This window comes from Diaphorina citri, unplaced genomic scaffold, assembly GCF_000475195.1.
Source record: "Diaphorina citri unplaced genomic scaffold, Diaci psyllid genome assembly version 1.1 scaffold1561, whole genome shotgun sequence".
In the NCBI taxonomy this organism is placed as follows: domain Eukaryota; kingdom Metazoa; phylum Arthropoda; class Insecta; order Hemiptera; family Psyllidae; genus Diaphorina; species Diaphorina citri.
The window spans coordinates 20,598-43,037 of NW_007378987.1; the positions used below are offsets into that span (position 1 = coordinate 20,598).

At 39.1% G+C, this 22,440-nt stretch overlaps 4 protein-coding genes across 5 annotated transcripts in view; 3 read left to right on the top strand and 1 right to left on the bottom strand.

Moving 5' to 3' along the window:
* The first annotated feature begins 468 nt into the window (after positions 1-468).
* LOC103516398 (ribulose-phosphate 3-epimerase-like) lies at positions 469-1,412 on the top strand. Its single transcript, XM_008481361.2, has 2 exons — positions 469-655; positions 937-1,412. The coding sequence occupies exons 1-2, from the start codon at positions 512-514 to the stop codon at positions 1,039-1,041; spliced, it is 249 nt and encodes an 82-aa protein (XP_008479583.1). The 5' UTR covers positions 469-511; the 3' UTR covers positions 1,042-1,412.
* A 4,039-nt stretch (positions 1,413-5,451) lies between these two features.
* LOC103516400 (ribulose-phosphate 3-epimerase-like) lies at positions 5,452-8,074 on the top strand. Its single transcript, XM_026828812.1, has 4 exons — positions 5,452-5,642; positions 5,843-6,087; positions 6,552-6,881; positions 7,325-8,074. Exons 2-4 carry the CDS (start codon positions 5,854-5,856, stop codon positions 7,427-7,429), a joined length of 669 nt encoding a protein of 222 aa, XP_026684613.1. The 5' UTR covers positions 5,452-5,642; positions 5,843-5,853; the 3' UTR covers positions 7,430-8,074.
* A 182-nt stretch (positions 8,075-8,256) lies between these two features.
* Positions 8,257-12,878, bottom strand: LOC103516401 (serine--tRNA ligase, cytoplasmic-like). Of its 2 annotated transcripts, none has more exons than XM_026828810.1 (4): positions 12,669-12,878; positions 11,286-11,439; positions 10,740-10,894; positions 8,257-8,774 (listed from the first exon to the last, which is right to left on the bottom strand). In XM_026828810.1, exons 1-4 carry the CDS (start codon positions 12,861-12,863, stop codon positions 8,502-8,504), a joined length of 777 nt encoding a protein of 258 aa, XP_026684611.1. In that variant the 5' UTR covers positions 12,864-12,878; the 3' UTR covers positions 8,257-8,501. The 2 variants fall into 2 exon arrangements, with proteins under 2 accessions (XP_026684611.1, XP_026684610.1); XM_026828809.1 differs by having other exon boundaries at positions 8,257-8,758; positions 10,724-10,894.
* Positions 12,879-12,962: 84 nt separating this feature from the next.
* Positions 12,963-22,440, top strand: part of LOC103516402 (thioredoxin domain-containing protein 11-like) — a 28,329-nt gene continuing 18,851 nt past the window's right edge. Inside the window, exons 1-2 of the mRNA XM_026828811.1 lie at positions 12,963-13,123; positions 13,723-13,962. Coding sequence (XP_026684612.1) covers positions 13,007-13,123; positions 13,723-13,962 — 357 coding nt within the window. The 5' untranslated portion in view covers positions 12,963-13,006. The remainder of the gene's footprint in view (positions 13,124-13,722; positions 13,963-22,440) is intronic.

The following is a 22,440-nucleotide window of genomic DNA, read 5'->3' on the forward strand; positions in this document are numbered from 1 at the left end:
CGCTTGGTTGAGGGTTCGATACCCGAACGGGGCGGATTTCATCCTGAACGGATACCTAATGTTAGTACTCGGAACGGCTCGCTTTCTCCTATCCAGTGTTCCTTCTCTCTTTGATTTCGGGACGATAAGACCATAGCAGAGTTACAGTTCCCTCTGTCAAACCTCTAAAAAACCATCATCTTACCTTATCAGCATGTAGTCTACAGTGTGCGTAGAAAGGATCCGCTTGGTCTACCTCTTCTGATGTGGCCTCACTCAGTAGTCCCTCCCTCTGAGCACAGGTTACGTGGAAATACGTGCGACACATTCCTGCATCACACTGTATACACACGCCTGAAATCAAGACACACGCACGCAAGTAACTAAAGATTAAACTGGTTGATTGATATCAAATGCCAGAAACTGACTGTTATTATGTCCCCGCATTTTTTTTTTTTTTTTTTTTTTTTTTTTTTTTTTTTTTGTTAATGTGATAGCTGAATATATTGAGTCTGCAGACCTGGTGCTTATAATGACGGTGGAGCCTGGATTTGGGGGACAGAAGTTTATGCAGGATATGATGCCCAAAGTGAAATGGCTGAGGGAGAACTATCCAACACTTAACATTGAAGTAGATGGAGGTGTTGGACCCAATACTATTGATGAATGTGCCAAGGTAAGTATTTAACCATCTCTTTTAGCCTCTCCACACAACCACTGATCTTGTTCGTAAGCAAGATTTCAAGATATTTTACCAGGTCTTGACTGTTCCTAGATTTTGTGATTCCTTCCTTTTCTCACTTTTTCCTCCCCCATAACACTGGATACAGAATGTCTGACAGGGTAATTTCCAGTAGCGAGGACCACTTTTTACCCTTACCTAGTTGTTCTACCTTCCCACATGCATTGTATGTAAATATAAAATGTCATACTGAGCAATATGTTCATTTTCCCCAGGCTGGAGCAAACTGGATAGTATCGGGAACAGCTGTAATCAATTGTCCCGATAGAATACAAGCCATTTCCACTCTGAAATCTTCTGTACAGAAATATCTGAGTTGATAAGACAATGGCTCATGAAAGAATTCCAAGGTGCTCAATAAATTAAGGTGCTATGAAAAATGGAGATGAACTGATTAGTGTGAAAAAAATCAAAGGTTGTGGGTAAATTTTTAGAAAGTAGAGCTGCAGATTGAGCAAAGGTATACTTCTTAGTTCGTCCTACCTAAATGTATTCAATCAGAGACTTTTCCAAGAGATTCGAAAGATTTGTTTGGCTAGTTTTTGTATATTGAAAAATCAGCTTAATACTCATACATTAGGATGTATAAAAATAAACAAAAATAATAAATTAAGCAGGAAAGAATAGAAGAAAAATAAGTATTGAAAAATAATTATGTGGATCATAGAGACAGAAGTGACGAGTTTAAAAATACCTCAATATCACTTCTGACTCTAAATGCATTTATATTGTCCTATCCTTGGTTAAACGTTGAAAAAAGCATTTCAGTGATGTAATGGCCACACGAAATGTGTTACATATCCAAGAATAGAAAAGTTCGGTCAGAAAATTTCCGCCCTGGCCGGGATTCGAACCCAGCACCTCCAGGTTGAGAGTCAGTACTCTTGACCACTCGACCACAGAGGTGGGCGCAGCGCCCTCTAAGTAATGTGATTTTTCACCACTCAAAACTCCAGACTTCTCCTTGTCAAGTCATATGTTCTCCTCTTATTTGAATACTGCTCACCACTGCTCTTTGGTACATATTACCCTTGAGCAATCCACCCAGCCATATAGGGCTTGAAACTCTTGTTTGCGTTTTGTATAGGTACAGAGCAAAACGGGGATTTTTTTTTTTTTTTTTTTTTTTTAAATTTTTTTTGAAAAGGTTTAAGGTTAGCTGTTCTCCCTGTTTGTAGTCCCACAGCTAGACACTAGTCTACTCTCTGTTTAACATCCCCTAGCCATACAACTCACCTCTTGTCGGAAACAAGTGCTCACTCCCAGATATCGGATAGGTAAACTAGCTTCAGGCAGCCAAGAGTCTCGATGTACGGCACAGATTGGCTGTTCGGAGGTGGCTATCAAATATTTATCATCCAGTTCGTCCTTTTCCGGCGCAGAATCACCCACCTTCTCACCTTTACCAATCACCTGCAATAACACAATCATGGAGTAAGTTTATATGTTGCATGGAGACTTAACACCCATATTTATGAACAAAATGCTGGCTCTCAGCAAGTGCTCAAGCATCAATTCCAAACGTCTGATTGGCCAAAATTTGTTTAAGACTAATCTGAGACCGAGAATTTTTGTTCATAAATACGGGTGTTACTGTAGGGTTATATCCATGGACAAAACCTAACAAAAAGCTACTGAAGAAATGCACTAAAATAAAAAATAAAAATAACCTAGGTAGTGGTAAGTGGTAGGTGTTCAAAAATTTCAAAACTGTTCTGATTTTTGAGCACCCTGTGCTTCGCGTTGGTTGTGTTTATTTTTTTCACCGGCATCGACGAAAATTCGGCTGCAGAAATAAAATAATTATTTTATTAACAATTAAAATTACTGAGTAGGTACCTAAGTACCTACTTACCTATCTAAAAGAAAAAAAAAAACTGCAGTGCTACAAAATGGACCTTAGGTATCTGTTTAGGACAAAAGTTTGTCACAGCTGGGAATCAAACCCATGACCTAACACTCACAAGGCAAGTACACTACCTTTGAAGCTAACTAGGCTGACCCTTATTTACTAAAACTAGGCCAGCCTAGTTAGCTTAGTTGGTAGTGTGTCTGCCTTGTAAGTGCTAGGCCATGGGTTTGATTCCCACCCAGGGTGGATTTTATCCTGATGAGATAATGTTCGTTCTTGGAACGGCTGGCTTTCTCCTATCCTGTCTTCATTCTCTCTTTGATTTCGGGATGATAAGACCATAGCAGTTACAGTTCCTTCTGTCAAACCTCTTAAAAAAAGTAACTAGGTGTGAACAACCTACTACCTATTTGTAGCCAGAGTTAAAGTGCCTTACAAAAAAAAAAAAAAAAGTTCTAGAGTGGAAGGTAAAATTGGATTTAAGACTCAAAATCCAGTATACCATTGGAGTCATCGGAATTGATGGTATCATCATCACTGTCCTCTGCATGGTCTTCTATTCGGAAATCACTATCATCGGAACTCTCTCCGAGATCTTCAAAATCCAAATAGTTTTGAGTTGGAGGCTTGATTCTTCTTTTGTTTGGGTCTCTCTCCACTGAAAAAGAGCATAAGAAAAAGGGGGATTATGTTTGTTTCGATTTTGATTGATGATCAATTCAAAGGCCCATTGCAGACCTAGGGATGTCTTACCTTCGGGGCACCCTATGTTAGACTATTATTGCAGAAAGGTCTCAATAAATTTGACCAAGTAGGGAAGTAGGTAAGGGTGGATTGAAAATTACAAAAACAGCACATTTGTGTTCCTTCAATATTTCTTTCATCAGTAGGTTTAGTTGCAACTAAATGTTCTTCCTCTTTTGGAAGGCTTCTTGTACATAAAGCTAGATTAGTAGGAATAGGTGGGTAAATAGGCAAATGTACAAGTTTTAAAAACATGGACAACTTACTTTTCGTCAGATCCTGAATTTAAGAACTTAAGAAAATCTTCAGATTCTTAAAAGTTGGTTGTACTAATGCACTAAAATCAGAAAAAAAAGTAAAAGACCTAGGTAGGTATTCAAAAATTTCAAAACTGTTCTGATTTTTGAACACCCTGTGCTTCGCATTTGTTGTGTTTATTTTTTTTACCGGCATCGACGAAAATTAGGCTGCACTTTTTTCTCGAGTTTCCAAACAATCCAGTCAATCGGAACCTCCGTGATTTTGCCGGCAAGGAATGTTCATTGCGTTATTTGCCGTACCGTGTGTCGTATCTGGTGCAGTTCAAATGAAAAAGATAACCTTCAAAATTTCTCATCGTTATCACCTTTCTCTTTTCTCTTATCAGTTATCCAATTTTTACACGGTTTGGTCCTCTTCCCTTTATTTTAGAAAATAATTGTCTTATTAATTTCTATTTAAAATTAGTCCATTTTAATTTTTCTGTGCTCTGATAGTCTGATTGTTTTGTGGAAACAGTTTTACACAACTCCCTGTGTGAGATTAGATCCTGGAGAGTTTTGACTAATGTAAGTTTTCATACCTAGGTAACAGGGTAACACTAAAAAAGAATATGGAAGGGTAGAATATGAATGGGTAACTTGGGTTAAATTTTATGTTTACCTTCTTGGCAAGTTAGATCCTATTCCAGAAGAAGACAGATCTCTCATGTCCAAGACACAACTAAAATAAAGACTTGCCTCTAATTCTCTAAGCTTAACTAATGCCTTATTCCTTTGTTGTTTCAGAACCACCAACCATTTTTTTTTGAAAAATTTTTGGTTTTCTTTTTTTTTTTTTTTTTTTTTTTTTTTTTTTTTTTTTTGTCAGGGCTGTATCCAGGATTTTGATGAAGGGGAGCAAGAATACAGCCCTGCTTTTAGAAGCATAAAGGAGAAACTTTTTTTTCACTACTTTTCAAATTTACATTTATAATGAAAATGTATTTCTCTTTCTTACCTACTTCCCGCAGGGCATTGTTCCTTTCTTTCTCCGTAGCAATCAAGTCTTTTTCATTTTGAATCATAGCCTCGTCAATAAGAACCCTGACTTGTTTGATCTGAGTGACTGTCAGAGGTTTCAAGGTATCGGCAGATAGATCATCATCCAGAGCAAATCCATCTGAAAAAAAAAGAAAAAAAAATGAATTATTTATCAACAGCTCTAAATAATTTAACTATGCTGGGGGAAGTAACTATTATGGAGGTTTAAAATGGCCTTGGAGTTTCCTAAGATTTTCCTTATTCAATTATTAAATAAAAATATAAAATTAAGGGTGGATTGAAAATTACAAAAACAGCACATTTGTGTTCCTTCAATATTTCTTTCATTATTTCATTTCATTATTATAGTTGTAACTAAATATTCTTCCTCTTTTGGAAGGCTTCTTGTACATAAAGCTAGATTAGTAGGAATAGGTGGGTAAATAGGCAAATGTACAAGTTTTAAAAACATGGACAACTTACTTTTCGTCAGATCCTGAATTTAAGAACTTAAGAAAATCTTCAGATTCTTAAAAGTTGGTTGTACTAATGCACTAAAATCAGAAAAAAAAGTAAAAGACCTAGGTAGGTATTCAAAAATTTCAAAACTGTTCTGATTTTTGAACACCCTGTGCTTCGCATTTGTTGTGTTTATTTTTTTTACCGGCATCGACGAAAATTAGGCTGCACTTTTTTCTCGAGTTTCCAAACAATCCAGTCAATCGGAACCTCCGTGATTTTGCCGGCAAGGAATGTTCATTGCGTTATTTGCCGTACCGTGTGTCGTATCTGGTGCAGTTCAAATGAAAAAGATAACCTTCAAAATTTCTCATCGTTATCACCTTTCTCTTTTCTCTTATCAGTTATCCAATTTTTACACGGTTTGGTCCTCTTCCCTTTATTTTAGAAAATAATTGTCTTATTAATTTCTATTTAAAATTAGTCCATTTTAATTTTTCTGTGCTCTGATAGTCTGATTGTTTTGTGGAAACAGTTTTACACAACTCCCTGTGTGACATTAGATCCTGGAGAGTTTCGACTAAATGTAAGTTTCATACCTAGGTAACACTAAAAAGAATATTGAAGGGTAGCAGAGTGCTGCTTAATAACTTGGGTTAGATTTTATGTTTACCTTCTTGGCAAGTTGGATCCTATTCCAGAAGAAGACAGATCTCTCATGTCCAAATAAAGACTTGCCTCTAATTCTCTAAGCTTAAGTAATGCCTTATTCCTTTGTTGTTTCAGAACCACCAACCATGTCCCACGTCCAGTGCATGATTGGTCCATCCATCTTAAACTCAGACTTGTCCAATTTGCACAGTGAATCACAAAATCTTCTGGACTCAGGTGCTGATTATTTGCACCTAGATGTCATGGATGGAACGTTTGTACCAAATCTCACTTTTGGTCATCCTGTTGTCAAGTGTTTGAGGAATAAAATTCCCAAGGCTTTCTTTGAAACCCACATGATGGTTCAAAATCCACAACAGGTAGGAGAAATGCAACAGTTTTTTTTTTTTAATGATCTTTCATTGATAATTAACTGGGGGAAAAATTGACCCAAAAGTGTTGCGATGTGTGTACCAATTACCTATGCAAGATTATCTCTTCTGAGATGAAAGAACTGCAGTATGCTTAGCTATGAATTAACAGCAACTGTACCTACTAATGATATTATTTAATCTCAAATTTCAGTGGATAGAACCCATGGCCGATGCTAATGTAGACCAATACACATTCCATGTTGAACCCGTTGACAATGTTCCTCAAGTCATACGCCAAATAAAAGAAGCTGGAATGAAAGTGGGCCAAGTGTTGCAAGATGTGTGTACCAATTACCTATGCAAGATTTTCACTTTGTTTTCCCTTCTGGAATAAAAGAACTGCAGTATGCTTAGCTATGAATTAACACCAACTGTACCTACTAATGATATTATTTAATCTCAAATTTCAGTGGATAGAACCCATGGCCGATGCTAACGTAGACCAATACACATTCCATGTTGAACCCGTTGACAATGTTCCTCAAGTCATACGCCAAATAAAAGAAGCTGGAATGAAAGTGGGCCTTGCTATCAAGCCCAAAACTCCCGTTGATGTGATAGCCGAGTATATTGAGTCTGCAGACCTGGTGCTTATAATGACAGTGGAGCCAGGATTTGGGGGACAGAAATTCATGCAAGATATGATGCCCAAAGTGAAATGGCTAAGGGAGAACTATCCAACGCTTAACATTGAAGTGGATGGAGGTGTTGGACCCAATACTATTGATGAATGTGCCAAGGTAAGTGTTTAACTGGATTTGGTGGACAGAAATTCATGCAAGATATGATGCCCAAAGTGAAATGGCTGAGGGAGAACTATCCAACGCTTAACATTGAAGTGGATGGAGGTGTTGGACCCAATACTATTGATGAATGTGCCAAGGTAAGTATTTAACCATCTCTTTTTCTGGCTCTCTTTTAGCCTCTCCACACATCCACTGATCTTGTTCGTAAGCAAGTTTTCAAGATATTTTACCAGGTCTTGACTGTTCCTAGACTTTGTGATTCCTTCCTTTTCTCACTTTTTCCTCCCCCATAACACTGGATACAGAATGTCTGACAGGGTAATTTCCAGTAGCGAGGACCACTTTTTACCCTTACCTAGTTGTTCTACCTTCCCACATACATTGTAGGTACTGGAATATAAAATGTCATACTGAACAAAATTTTCGTTTTCCCCCAGGCTGGAGCAAACTGGATAGTATCGGGAACAGCTGTAATCAACTGTCCCGATAGAAAACAAGCCATTTCCACTCTGAAATCTTCTGTACAGAAATATCTGAGTTGATGAGACAATGGCTTCTGAAAGAATTCCAAGGTGCTCAATAAATTAAGGTGCTATAAAAAATGGAGATGAACTGATTAGTATGAAAAAAAATCAAAGGTTGTGGGTAAATTTTTAGCAAGTAGAGCTGCAGATTGAGCAAAGGTATACTTCTTAGTTCGTCCTACCTAAATGTATTCAATCAGAGACTTTTCCAAGAGATTCGAAAGATTTGTTTGGCTAGTTTTTGTATATTGAAAAATCAGCTTAATACTCATACTTACATTAGGATGTATAAAAATAAACAAAAATAATAAATTAAGCAGGAAAGAATAGAAGAAAAATAAGTATTGAAAAATAATTATGTGGATCATAGAGACAGAAGTGACGAGTTTAAAAATACCTCAATATCACTTCTGACTCTAAATGCATTTATATTGTCCTATCCTTGGTTAAACGTTGAAAAAAGCATTTCAGTGATGTAATGGCCACACGAAATGTGTTACCTAGGTACTGTCAATGTGTAACTGAGGTTATCTTCCAATACAACTATGTACATTCCATGACACTCTTAAAGTAACTTATTCTGAATTTAATCTGTGGTATTTTGATAATAAATTTACTGGAACATTATCGTTTATTAAAAAAAAAAAAAAAAAAAAAAAAAAACGTGCGGGATGTTTTTTTTTTTTTTTTTTTATTTTTTTCCAGAAAGTAAAAAAAAAAAAAAAAAAAAAACGTGCGTGATGATTATTATTATTTTTTCTAATTTTGTTCCAGAAAGTAGTAATTTTACAACTTCGCATTTCGTAATATTTTGGCGTCACAGCAACTATTGTAATCCTTTCTTAATTTCCATGTTTTTTTTTTTGTTTTTTGTTTTTTTTTTTTTCAGGCCCTGAATTTCCGGGGCCAGAATTTCCAGGTTATGTTATAGTATAGGTACAAAGTATTGAAGTATTTTTCTTCAGTAATATTACATCATAACTTTGGAGAAGTGTGAAATGCCTGCGAGGTTCATTAGGGAACAGGGCCCTGGCCCCTAATCTCCGTTGTACCCCTTGGGGTCCTGACCCCTAGTCTCAGCTGCCCCCATTCACTTCTTTTTCATCCCCTCCTTCTGTTTCTTTTGCTTCTTCGTCTCCTCTTCATCAATCGGCGCTGTCTTCACAAACGGAATCTCCCCCGCCTCATTCACATACACAGCGGGCACAAACTTCCTGAGGCAGTCCGGGATTCGAACCCCGGTCTCCGTCTGATGAGTCTCGAGAATCGCGCAGATGACACGCGTGGTAGCGCATGCGGTCGCGTTGAGCATGTGCACGAATTCGATTTTCTCGTTCATCTTCTTGGTTTGCCCGTAGCGGACCAGCAGGCGGCGTGACTGATAGGCGAGGCAATTGGAGCAGGAGACGAGTTCTCGGAACGCCCCGGACCCGGGGAACCAGGCTTCGAGGTCGAGCTTTTTGGCCGCGGCGTGGTTGAGAGCCCCGGAGACGATGTTGACCACACGGTAGGCGATACCTAGGGAGAAGCAGAAATAATAATACTGCTCGCATAGGACTGAAAAGTCCCTTTACTCCAGCAGTAGGCTACTACTATTATTGTGGTCATATTCCCAAATTATTTTGAGGATAAAATTCCATACCTCGGCTGGGGTTGAACCCATGCCCTTCTGTTTACCAGGCGAGCGTCTTGACCACTACACCACAGAGACGGTAGGCGCGCGAATGTCAATAGTTCGAAGCGCCGCGGCTCGGCCTATATTGATCAAATATGAACATAGAAAAACTCACCTAAATCAGCATAGAACTCATGTTAATCAAATCTCAGCATAGAAAAACTCACCTAAATCAGCATAGAACTCTTCTGAGTTCTGAATCATCTCGTCCAGCGTTTTCCATGACTCATCATCATGAGGGGAGGTTAACACGAACTGTTCTACCTTCTCAAACTGATGTACACGGAATATACCCCGAGTATCTTAAAGAAGAAGAAGAAGAACTTGCGTTAGGCTGAAAACAGAATGGAGTCAGAATTCAGCGTCAACCTGCGTAGACCGTCTTCAAAAATGAACTGTGTGTGGAGTAGGTTCGTACTCATTTAATTGTACATGTTCATTCTTAAATGTGGTTGAGATGCCATCGTGCTAGAAATCTAGCTCTGACTGCTCTGAGTAGCGAGAAAAGATTTTATTCCAAACAAGCGTGCCGGTAGGCGTGCGAACGTTAAGAGTTCGAAGCGCTACCCGGCCTATATTAATCAAATTTCTCCCGATTCTAGGAAAATGGCATAATCAATTCCTTTGCATTAGTAAACAACAACATTACTTTCCTTCCTATAGGATAAGGAAAGTAAAAATAAAAACTCACCTAAATCAGCATAGAACTCTTCTGAGTTCTGAATCATCTCGTCCAGCATTTTCCATGACTCATCATCATGAGGGGAGGTTAACACGAACTGTTCTACCTTCTCAAACTGATGTACACGGAATATACCCCGTGTATCACGACCATGGGAACCAACCTGGGAAAATAAACTCATGGTTAGTCTAAATTCTAAAATAATAAAAAATAAAAAGTAAAGCCCTGCTTGAAAAAAAAAAATAATAAATAAAATATAAAAAAAATAAAGCACTGTAAGCTGTAAGTAGCCTGTTCACGAAAGTGTCAGCCCCCATGGTGTGGTGGTCACTACATTTACAACTTCGCATTTCGTAATATTTTGGCGTCACAGCAACTATTGTAAATATTGTAATCCTTCCTTAATTTCCATGTTCCCCCCCAAGCCTTGAATTTCCGGGGCCAGAATTTCCAGGTAATGTTATAGTATAGGTATAAAGTATTGAAGTATTTTTCTTCAGTAATATTACATCATAACTTTGGAGAAGTATGAAATGCCTGCGAGGTTCATTAGGGAACAGGGCCCTGGCCCCTAATCTCCGTTGTACCCCTTGGGGTCCTGACCCCTAGTCTCAGCTACCCCCATTCACTTCTTTTTCATCCCCTCCTTCTGTTTCTTTTGCTTCTTCGTCTCCTCCTCATCAATCGGCGCCGTCTTCACAAACGGAATCTCCCCCGCCTCATTCAAGTACACAGCGGGCACAAACTTCCTCAGGCAGTCCGGGATTCGAACCCCGGTCTCCGTCTGGTGGGTCTCGAGAATCGCGCAGATGACACGCGTGGTCGCGCATGCGGTCGCGTAGATCTCACGGTCAGAAAAAAAACAAAGATCATCTCTGTATGAAAAATATTCCTTGCCGGCGCGGCGCGAGGTTTTCCAACCCGTGAATCGATCGACTATCGACTTTTTGCTTAGTTTGCCCGTAGCGGACCAGGAGACGGCGTGACTGATAGTCGAGGCAGTTGGAGCAGGAGACGAGTTCTCGGAACGCCCCGGAACCGGGGAACCAAGCCTCGAGGTCGAGCTTCTTGGCGGCAGCGTGGTTCAGGGCGCCCGACACGATGTTGACCACACGGTAGGCGATACCTAGGGAGAAGAAGAAATAATATTAGTTCCTTATTTATACTGCTCGCATAGGACTGAAAAGTCCCTTTACTCCAGTTAACTACTACTTACTATTATTGTGGTCAAATTCTCAAATTATATTAAGGATAAAATTCTATACCTCGGCTGGGATTGAACCCATGCCCTTCTGTTTACCAGGCGAGCGTCTTGACCACTAAACCACAGAGACGGTAGGCGCGCGAATGTCAATAGTTTGAAGCGCCGGGGCTCGGCCTATATTGATCAAATTTGAACATAGAAAAACTCACCTAAATCAGCATAGAACTCATGTTAATCAAATCTCAACATAGAAAAACTCACCTAGATCAGCATAGAACTCATATTAATCAAATCTCAGCGTAGAAAAACTCACCTAAATCAGCATAGAACTCTTCTGAGTTCTGAATCATCTCATCCAGCATTTTCCACGACTCATCGTCATGAGGGGAGGTTAACACGAACTGTTCTACCTTCTCAAACTGATGCACACGGAATATACCCCGTGTATCACGGCCATGGGAACCAACCTGGGAAAATAAACTCGTGGTTAGTCTAAAATAATAAAAATAAAAAGTAAAGCCCTGCTTGAAAAAAAAAAAAATAATAAAGCACTGTAAGTAGCCTGTTCACGAAAGTGTCAGCCCCCATGGTGTGGTGGTCACTACACTCGCCATGCACGCGGGAGACCCGGTAGGAACTTAGCAAATTTGGAAGTTTGTCACTTTATCAAGTTAATTTCGAATTTCGGTTTGTCTGGTTATTTTGTTCATCTATTAAAAAAAATCTAATAGAAATACCTATCTTAAAATGTGTGTAAGGCCTCGTATTGACTATTGAGTTTGAGTATTGACTAGATTAACATCCCACTGAAATTCTACCTGTAGGCAAAAAGTTACAATGCTCCAGTTTGGTAAGTATAGAGACTCTCAGACTGTCTTTGATTATACCTAGCTCCATTTCCCTGGTCTTTGTTGCAGTTATGGTGTTAGTTAATAGGAATTTAGTTAAATGCTTATAACAGTCAATAGTCTTTGAACCACTGTGCTGAATTATCTTGAATGTGAACCACCAATCTTCAGATCTGACATTGAACATTGAAGTTCACAGTCTTATCAGTCAATACATGATTGTGGTTTTGTGCTATTATAGTTGCCTGTTGATATTGTGTGTGTGGGCTGCTATCATCTATCAACAGGGCAGGGGGAGTTTAAACTTCCATATGATATGGAGTTATGGCACCTAATTTTAGGAGCCACATCAGTTTTCAGTGTTGGGCTATTTGTGATTTGATAGATATTTCTTAGAAGTTGGAAATTGACTTGTTTTATCATTATTAAAAAATATTGAAATTAATTTTTAGGTAAGTAAAATGGGGAATTAGAATTATAGAAAACTACCTATTTTTAAGTTGCTAGATTTTTTTTTTTTTTTAGGTTTGACAGAGGGAACTGTAACTGCTATGGTCTTATCGTCCCAAAATCAAAGAGAGAAGGAAGACAGGATAGGAGAAAGCCAGCCGTTCCGAGAACGAACATTATCCCAATTAGGATAAAATCCGCCCCTGGTGGGAATTGAACCCGCGGCCTAGCACTTACAAGGCAGACGCACTACCAACTAAGCTAACTAGGCTGGCTAGAAAAATATTTACCTAACCAGCTAGCTAGGCTGGTTAGGGTTAGCTGTTCTTCTCCCTGTTTATAGCCCCACAGCTAGACACTAGTCTCTCTGTTCAACATCCCCTAGCCAAACAACTCACCTCTTGTCGGAAACAAGTGCTCACTCCCAGATATCGGATAGGTAGACTAGCTTCAGGCAGCCAAGAGTCTCGATGTACGGCACAGATTGGCTGCTCTGAGGTGGCTATCAAATATTTATCATCCAGTTCGTCCTTTTCTGGGGCAGAATCACCCACCTTCTCCCCTTTACCAATCACCTGCAATAACACAATCATGGAGTAAGTTTACATGTTACATGGAGACTTACACCCATATTTATGAACAAAATGCTGGCTCTCAGCAAGTGCTCAAGCATCAATTCCAAACATCAAACAGCTCCTGTGTTTCGGATTTCTATGAGGGGAACCTAGCTGTTGCAATGCAACAGGGGTTCAAATCTGACATCTCTGTTGTTCTACTGTATGCTCCATGGGATGCTGACAGTCAACTGGCCAGACAAGAGTTTGATGTGACATGTAGATTTTATTCCAAACAAGTGAGTAGCCCAGTATTGGAGGTATTTAGTTTTTTAGCCTTTTCTTATTTCTTGACCTATTCCTTGGTGTCATCAATTGTGTTTTTAGTTTTGATAGAATGAACCTTTTGTTTAGGATAAGGTTCATACCCTTATCTGTTTAGGACAAAGTTCACCCTATTGAATTGAACTAGTAACTAGCTCTTATCATTCCAATTCTTTGTTTGACTTTCTGTCTGTTAGTTTGTTTGTTTGTTTTTTTTTTTCAATATTAGGGTCAATTTCAAAATACCTATTTATTTTTCATTGATTAATTTTAATCTTTTTGGAACAATGTATATAATTATGTAGTAGCTGCTGTAGTAGCTGCTAGCAACGCTCAAACAACACTAATCCCTAAACAATCATTTTTTCCCCTCAGATCAAATTCCTGGCAATCAACTGCTGGCATCCGGGCAGCACTTGTCGTAATCACTTCACCAAGTTAACCCGGTATCCAGTCATTCACCTATTTATTTTTCATTAATTTTAATCTTTTTGGAACAATGTAAATAGTTATGTAGTAGCTGCTAGCAATGCTCAAACAACACTGATCCCTAAACAATCATTTTTTCTTCCAGATCAAATTCCTGGCAATCAACTGCTGGCATCCGGGCAGCACTTGTCGTAATCACTTCACCAAGTTAACCCGGTATCCAGTCATTCTGATCTATATTCAAGCAGGACAAGAAGTTCATGCTATCCAATATAAGGGACACCTACATGCCGATCATATCATCAGCTTTGTAACTCATGTCCTGAATCCGATCAGCAAGATTGATTCCACCTCACATTTGTCGCGGTTCAAGTCAAATAATGACGTAAGTAAATTTAGATTGGATCAGATTTTTTTTTTTCTTCTTTTTTTTTTGACCCTCTTTACAAATGATTGGTGCTTGGAACTGCTTTTGCATTACTTCAAGGCACATTCTTTTACATCCATGTCGTTCCAAGAACAGAAAAGTTCGGTCAGAAAATTTCGAACCCAGCACCTCCAGGTTGAGAGTCAGTGCTCTTGACCACTCGACCACAGAGGTGGGCACAGCGCCCTCTAAGTAATGCGCTTTTTCACCAGTCAAAACTCCAGACTTCTCCTTGTCAAGTCATATGTTCTCCCCTTATTTGAATACTGCTCACCACTGCTCTTTGGTACATATTACTCGTGAGCAATCCACCCAGCCACATAGGGCTTGAAACTCTTGTTTGCGTTTTGTATAGGTACAGAGCAAAACGGGGATTTTTTTTTTTTTTTTGACCCTACAGGCGAGTTTAAACATCAAGAAGTACCTGGTCCGTATGAAATACTATCGGTTGATTCAATCCGCGGTAAGGAGCCTGGTGTCCCGCTCGCGAAGCCGACGGAAAGCCAACCATGTCGTCCGCTGTCTGTACAATATCTACACCAAGTATAACGACTTGGTAAGTCACCTCAGGGGGGTGTACGGACGACTGAAACGATCTAAAGAGCTACCGTCGGGGCAGGTGACGTATGGTAGTCAGTATAGGGTAAAACAAGAGTTGTAGCATTTGGCAGTGTGGCTGTGTGCGTGGTGGAACTTGGTGTCCAAGCTGTAGCATGAGTGTGATGGAGTGGGAGACTGAAAATCAGATTGATCCTACACACTGGACTCACACAGGAATCTCGTCAGAAAAGAACCCCATTTCAATGTAATGTACAGATGCGGACAAATATCAAAGGAAATTTTATCTGGTCCGTATGAAATACTATCGGTTGATTCAATCCGCGGTAAGGAGCCTGGTATCCCGCTCGCGAAGCCGACGGAAAGCCAACCATGTCGTCCGCTGTCTGTATAATATCTACACCAAGTATAACCACTTGGTAAGTCACCTCAGGGGGGTGTACGGACGACTGAAACGATCTAAAGAGCTACCGTCGGGGCAGGTGACGTATGGTAGTCAGTACAGGGTAAAGCAAGAGTTGTAGCATTTAGCGGTGTGGCTGTATGTGTGGTGGAACTTGGTGTCCAAGCTGTAGCATCCGTGTGGAAGAGTGGGAAACTGAAAATCAGATTGGTCCTACACACTGGACTCACACAGGAATCTCGTCAGAAAAGAACCCCATTTCAATGCAATGTAATGTACCAATGGAGAGTTTTCGTTTCGGAAATTTTACAAGGTGTGTGTGCGCAGAATCACATACATTTTTTTTTTTTTTTTTTTTTTTTTTTTTTTAAATTAGGTTTACACGCAAGAGATCTCTAGTTCGATTCCCGGCAGAACCGACTATTTTGCAGCCCTGTGTTGAAACTTTGGGGTGGTAGACTCATGAGGACGATTGATAAGCAAACTTCTTTAAGTGACTCAGACCGTAAAACTCGCACAAGTTTTTTTTTTTTTTCTGACCTTAAATAAGTTTTTTCCACCGACTTAGGCTATTAGACATCATGCTCTCAAGTCATATTGATTGAATCGTCCTGAGATGCTGCCAGTCATCGAGAGCACTTCTCCTTGTTCTTTCAAAGCAGATTGAACCCTTTGAAAACCTGCCAAATATTGTGCCAAATGTCAATGTCGATTCAAACCTGTAGATTTGCATACCTACCACGGGTAAATTCATGAGAGTAGCACATAACATGTAAACTTATATATGTAGAGAACATACATATTTATGTATTTACTCATATAAGTAGATTTTACATATGAACGGTAGGTAACCTATGACGTAAGCAAATAAGCATGAGAGTAGCACATAACATGTAAACTTATGTATGTAGAGAACATACATATTTATGTATTTACTCATATAAGTAGATTTTACATATGAACGGTAGGTAACCTATGACGTAAGCAAATAAAGAATAATGTCTTCAACCCTGATGGAAATGGAACGTAGGTTTGGCACAAATAAGGAAACTCATAATCATCGACCAAGGTGTCTTCCATAAATAATATTTTCCTTTCTTCATAACAAGATCTTGGATCTGAGAAAAGCATTTGTTCTGTTAATGTTGAATCATTTATCTTGCTGAGTGGTGAAATAAATAGAGGAAATTCTGCTCATTAATTATTCATTACTCATAGAGTAAAGACGTCCGACTGTGACCACCCATACAGATGCATACCACGATCAATGATGCTTAACTTCGGCGTTCCGCAGGGAAGTAGTTTTTCACCTCTACTCAGTGAGAAGTTTTCTTCTGCCTCTTTTTCTTCGCCTTCTTTTCTTCTTCTTCTTCTTCTTCTTCTTCTCCTCCTCCTCCTCCTCCTCCTTCTTCTTCTTCTTCTTCTTCTCCTCCTCCTCCTCCTCCTCCTTCTTCTTCTTCTTCTTCTTCTCCTCCTCCTCCTCCCCCTACTTCTTCTTCTTCTTCCCCTCCTCCTCCTTCTCCTCCTCTTCATTCTTCTTGTTTTTCTTCTTTTTCCTAATGTGATCTCTCAATGTGATTCTTCTTCTTCCTCCTCCTCTTCCTCCTTCTCCTCCTCTTCCTCCAGTGTTCTTCTTCTAACACATTGTATTTACGTAAGGTGCCAATTGCTAATATGTCATATTTACGATCCGCACCTCTTGACCTGATGAAAGATAAGTTAATCATTTTCACCTCTACTCAGTGAGTAGTTTTCTTCTGCCTTTTTTTCTTCGCCTTCTTTTCTTCTTCTTCTTCTCCTCCTCCTCCTTCTTCTCCTCCTCCTCCCCCTACTTCTTCTTCTTCCCCCTCCTCCTCCTCTTCGTTCTTCTTGTTTTTCTTCTTTTTCTTAATGTGATTTCTCAATGTGATTTCTTCTTCTTCTTCTTCTTCTTCTTCTTCTTCTTCTTCTTCTTCTTCTTCTTCTTCTTCTTCTTCAGTTTTTCACTCAGTGAGAAGTTTTCTTCTGCCTCTTTTTCTTCGCCTTCTTTTCTTCTTCTCCTCCTCCTTCTTCTCCTCCTCCTCCCCCCCTACTTCTTCTTCTTCCCCCTCCTCCTCCTTCTCCTCCTCTTCATTCTTCTTGTTTTTCTTCTTTTTCCTAATGTGATTTCTCAATGTGATTCTTTTTCTTCTTCTTCTTCTTTTTCTTCTTCTTCTTCTTCTTCTTCTTCTTCTTCTTCCTCCTCCTCCTCCTCTTTCTCCTCTTCCTCCAGTGTTCTTCTTCCAACACATTGTATTTACGTAAGGTGCCAATTGCTAATATGTCATATTTACGATCCGCACCTCTTGACCTGATGAAAGATAAGTTAATCACGGGCAGAAAACAATTATGAAAGAGTTAAATAGCAGGAAATATACCTACACTGTTTCTTCTCTGATCTAATAACAGCAATTTTCTTCGAGTTTTCCTCCTGTTGTGGGTTTTATTGGCATCCGAGGCTATAAACAATTTATGGCTTCTCATTCTTATGAGATCGTTTATGATTTTATGACAGAATAGAATGGAATAGGATAAAGTAGAATGAGATATGAGTAAGATAAGGTAATTTCTTTATGTCCATTTACAATATTATCCGATTCATAGATGGAATTAAACAAAACAACAGTTTCTCAAGTGTAGTTAGTGTATACTGTAGACAAAGACTTGAGCGAATGTTTGTGTAGGTCTCCCGGGTCTACAATCTGCGGTAATCACATGTCACCTCTGAGAATGCTAGGGGATAGGGGACGATTCGGGCATAGCCTTTGAGAATGTTTAAAGGTGACGTGATACAATATCATGACATTGTAGAGCTCAAAGTTTTTAGAAGCTCGAGATTTTTCTAGCTATGGGTCTCTCGTTTTCTAGCTTTGGTGGATCTTTCTTTAAGCTGATTCTTATGAGATCGTTTATGATTTTATGACAGAATAGAATGGAATAGTATAAAATAGAATGAGATACGAGTAAGATAATTTCTTTATGTCCGTTTACAATATTATCCGATTCATAGATGCAAGTAAACAAAACAACAGTTTCTCAAGTATAGTTAATGTAGAATTGTAGACCGACAAAGACTTGAGCGAATATGTAAACCTCCCGGGGCTACAATCTGCGGTAATCACATGTCACCTCTGCGAATGCTAGGGGACGATTCGGGCATAGCCTTTGAGAATGCTTAAAGGTGACGTGTGACAATATGGGTCTCTCGTTTTCTAGCTTTGGTGGATCTCTATACTCTATTGAGTATAGAGATTTAGTCAACAAGTGTTACTTTTTAGTCAACAAGTGTTACTTTTTTTTCTCTTCTATGTACTTAAAAATCGACAAGGTAGGTATTATTCATGTTCTAAAAGTGTGCTAAATAGATAGATCTAGGCAGATTAAGCTCGTGTCTGTGGCTATGTATCAGTAGATTAGTCTCAATAGAGTATAGAGATTTAGTCAACAAGTGTTACTTTTTAGTCAACAAGTGTTACTTTTTTTTCCTCTTCTATGTACTTAAAAATCGACGAGGTATTATTCATGTTCTAAAAGTGTGCTAAGTAGATAGATCTAGGCAGATTAAGCTCGTGTCTGTGGCTATGTATCAGTAGATTAGTATACCTACCTACTCTATTAGTCTAGGCCTTAGCACGAGTAGACAGAACTTATCATCAAGGTTTACAAAACCTTAACGTCTGGTTGGATCACTTATAAAACTGAATGACAAAAAAACATTTTTTTTTTTCCAAGAGGTTTGATAGAAGGAACTGTAACTGCTAAGGTCTTATAGTCCCGAAATCGAAGAGAGAAGGAAGACAGGATAGAAGAAAGCCAGCCGTTCCGAGAACGAAAATTATCCGTTCAGAATAAAATCCACCCCGGATGGGAATCGCTTACAGGGTAAACGCACTACCAACGTAGCTAACTAGGCTGGCTAAAAACTAAATTATAAACTCTCTTCGTTCGCTCCATAAGTCTAGAGAAGTTGGAGCCTCCATGAGAATGGCTATATCAAGACTATACAACCCCCTCATAATTCACCGAGTTCCATCCATCCAAGGTCCTCCATGGTCTATTTCTGCAGGGGAAGACCAACTACGCGACCTTGACCTCAGAAATGATGAATCAGCAAAAAAAGAGGGTAATCTAGGTATCAAATCTCTTGTAAGGTACAAAATATTGTTCGCAGGTTCGATTTCCGCCCAGAGCATTCTTTATCCGAGTTTATCCTAAACAGGTAAGGTTCGTTCTCGGAACGGGGTGGCTCCTATCCTGTCCTTTACTCTTCGATTTCGGGATGATAAGACCTCTTTTGCGTTGTTCGGTGTTCAGTTCCTTCTATCATTTTATTTTCCTCTCTCCCAAACAATGCTCCTGCGTTTCCGTGATGGAAGAGAGAGCAAATTGGATCATAATGGCATAATGAAGTGGACTTAGGTGTAGTGGGTGGCTTAGGATACAGCACATAGGTTCTCAGATATTAACTGGGTCAAGTTATTTCGCGAAAACGGTACATTTTTCTCGCCAGCCTAGTTAGCTTGGTTGGTAGCGCGTCTGCCTTGTAAGCGCTAGGTCGCGGGTTCGATACCCGCCTGGTGCGGATTCTATTCTGAAGGGACATTGTTCGTTTTCGGAAAGGCTGGCTTTCTCCTATCCTGTCTTCCTTCTCTCTTCGCTTTCGGGACGACAAGACCTTTCAGAACGATGAGTTACAGTTCCCTCTAGGTATCAAATCTCTTGTAAGGTACAAAATATTGTTCGCAGGTTCGATTCCCGCCCAGAGCATTCTTTATCCGAGTTTATCCTAAACAGGTAAGGTTCGTTCTCGGAACGGCGGGGTGGCTCCTATCCTGTCCACTCTTCGATTTCGGCATGATAAGACCTCTTTTGCGTTGTTCGTTCCTTCTATCATTTTATTTTCCTCTCTCCCAAACAATGCTCCTGCGTTTCCGTGATGGAAGAGAGAGCAAATTGGATCATAATGGCGCTCAAAGAAGAAGACGAAGAAGAAGAAGAAGAAGAAGAAGAAGAAGAAGAAGAAGAAGAAGAAGCGATTTCATCGATAGTGATGTTAAATCGTTTGAACCTACCCACAGTCCAATGAATCACCTGAAGATAATTATTACAACTGCGCGAGTCCTTGATAAATTTGCTGATTTGAGATGTTCTCTATTTTTGGTGTCTATCATTTTGGACTAAACTTTGCTTTGGACTAGCATGTCCAAAGAACAGGTGCCACGGGCAAAATTTTGGGGAATTCCAAGAAATTTTTAGGATGTGATAGATGTAGGTATGTTCTAGATTCGTATAAGCTTAACCTAACTTCCAGGGCTGTTTGCCCCTACACCAAGTCTCAGAGTGGGCTTGCTATACGGAGTTAAGGGATGTAGGTATGTATTTATAGCCTGCTGGAAAGTTCCTCTCGAGGCACCGGGCGCCATTTTGTATTCAGCCCTGATCGTACGTCACCCAAGACGATGACTAAGAGCAAATCATTTATTGTGAAAGAAAGTAATTGTAAGTAGGAGTGCACTCCGGGTCTTCATGGGATGTTATGGACAATATGGACGTACATAGACTACAACCCGATTACATGATTTCTTGTATGACCTATTCTTTTTTATAAATACTAATTATTGTTTGTTTTTTCTTTTCCCCCTCATTATCATTTGTATGACTTTGTAATTTGTTACATTTCTAACTTATATTACAATAAAAACATTTCTTATTCTTATTCATAACTAGCTGAATTCCGTCGCTTCGCTCCGGAATCCCGCTAGTTCATCCCGAGGCATGGCCAAACTTGTGGAAAAGGCATGGTAAACGAGTACAGTATGTGGCAGAATTTTGGCTTTCAATCAATCCAGACATTGAAAAATCTTTACCCACCTCTGTTCTCTAACAGCACTGGCTCTCAACCTGGAGGTGCTGGGTTCGAATCCTGATAACTTGAAGAAGAATAAGGTTTTGTTTTATCATTTAAAAAATTTAAACTCACCTAAAAGAGTACAGTATGTGGCAGAATTTTGGCTTTCAATCAATCCAGACATTGAAAAATCTTTACCCACCATCTCTGTGCTCTAACAGCACTGACTCTCAACCTGGAGGTGCTGGGTTCGAATCCTGATAACTTGAAGAAGAATAAGGTTTTGTTTTATCATTTAAAAAATTTAAACTCACCTATCCAATATCAAACTTGGACAGTAGGTAGGTACCTAACAGAAGAGATTCTTGTAATATGTAGAATTAGGCTTCAGGCTTTTTTTTTCAACACTGATTAAAAGTAGGTACCTAACGAATAACAGATAACATAAGTTGGTAAAAAATATTACATTTGTTTATTTAATAGCCTTCTTTTTTTGCTCGTGTACTGTGGGCCGGCCTCCGAAAATTTGGACCCTCCTTTCCCCCCCCCCGTACAGCACTGTTTGGACTCTTCCCCCTCCCCTCAATAAAATCCTGGATACGGGCCTGGTTCCGGCCACTAGAGGATCGCCTTATGCTTTTAGACTTGCCGTCCTTAAGGCGTCCGAATTCTTCACATTTCTCCAAGGAAGAAGGCTCCTTGACATCTTATTACCAGAACAAACGATCTTTATTAACATAATGCATGAATGGCATAATAAGGTTAATCTCTGAGAATTCATAGGTATTCATAGGACATAATAATAAATAGCTATTTAATAAGAATAAACAGCATAGGGAATATAAGGATTCATTACTTCATTTATTAATAGCAGAGATTATCTGGTTATCCATAAATTTATTAAGAGGGATTATTGAAATTATTCATAGAGATAACTCCTAGTAATTTCTATGCTTGTGCTGAAAATTTCTTTCGTTTTTACCTTACGTTCTGTTATACCTTCTTACTAGCTAGTTTTAAGGTGCATATACAATTATACACTGGACAAGTTAGTTTTATTTTTAAAGGTCCATACACACTGGGAACACATATTTCAGTAGGTATGTTTGTATGTCTGTTTGTGAGTCTGTCAGATGGTAGGTAATTATTGTGAGGACTACTCTAGAGTCTGATAAGACATGCTCGTATTGCTCGTAGGTGCCAAATTGTTGCCTTAGCAGTTGAAAAAATTGCACCTCACATTCAATAAATAATAATAATAATAATAACAAATAAATAAAGTGTGCACGTAGCTTTATAATCAGCTCTTGGTTAATGACATACATTAGTTGTAATTACTAGTTTAGGGTTATCTATTATATCTCAGCCTAGGAGGTAGATAACTTACTAGTTTGAAGTTAGTCATATTTTGTACCTGGGTCTAAAGTTCGAATACCGCCCTAACTTGCTATCTGTTTAATAGTTTTAAGATCCTTTTTGACGAGTCCAACTGTCCATATACACTTCACAAAACGGACCTTTTTTTTAATATCATGAATAGTAGTTGTTAGTTGTTATTTACCTATTTTTGGTGAAACTAGAAGACCCTTCACATTTTTTTGTGGGTATG

Bases quoted from the DNA above. Each gene is read 5' to 3' on its own strand.
- LOC103516398 (XM_008481361.2), top strand. From the start codon at position 512: ATGACGGTGGAGCCTGGATTTGGGGGACAGAAGTTTATGCAGGATATG. The intron at 656-936 runs GTAAGTATTTAA...CATTTTCCCCAG, and splicing joins CTATTGATGAATGTGCCAAG to GCTGGAGCAAACTGGATAGT.
- LOC103516400 (XM_026828812.1), top strand. From the start codon at position 5,854: ATGTCCCACGTCCAGTGCATGATTGGTCCATCCATCTTAAACTCAGAC. The intron at 6,088-6,551 runs GTAGGAGAAATG...CTCAAATTTCAG, and splicing joins TGGTTCAAAATCCACAACAG to TGGATAGAACCCATGGCCGA. The intron at 6,882-7,324 runs GTAAGTGTTTAA...GTTTTCCCCCAG, and splicing joins CTATTGATGAATGTGCCAAG to GCTGGAGCAAACTGGATAGT.
- LOC103516401 (XM_026828810.1), bottom strand. From the start codon at position 12,863: ATGATTGTGTTATTGCAGGTGATTGGTAAAGGGGAGAAGGTGGGTGAT. The intron at 11,440-12,668 runs GTGAGTTGTTTG...TTATTTTCCCAG, and splicing joins GCACTTGTTTCCGACAAGAG to GTTGGTTCCCATGGCCGTGA. The intron at 8,775-10,739 runs GTCCGCTACGGG...CGCCGCCTGCTG, and splicing joins ATCAGTCACGCCGTCTCCTG to GTCCGCTACGGGCAAACCAA.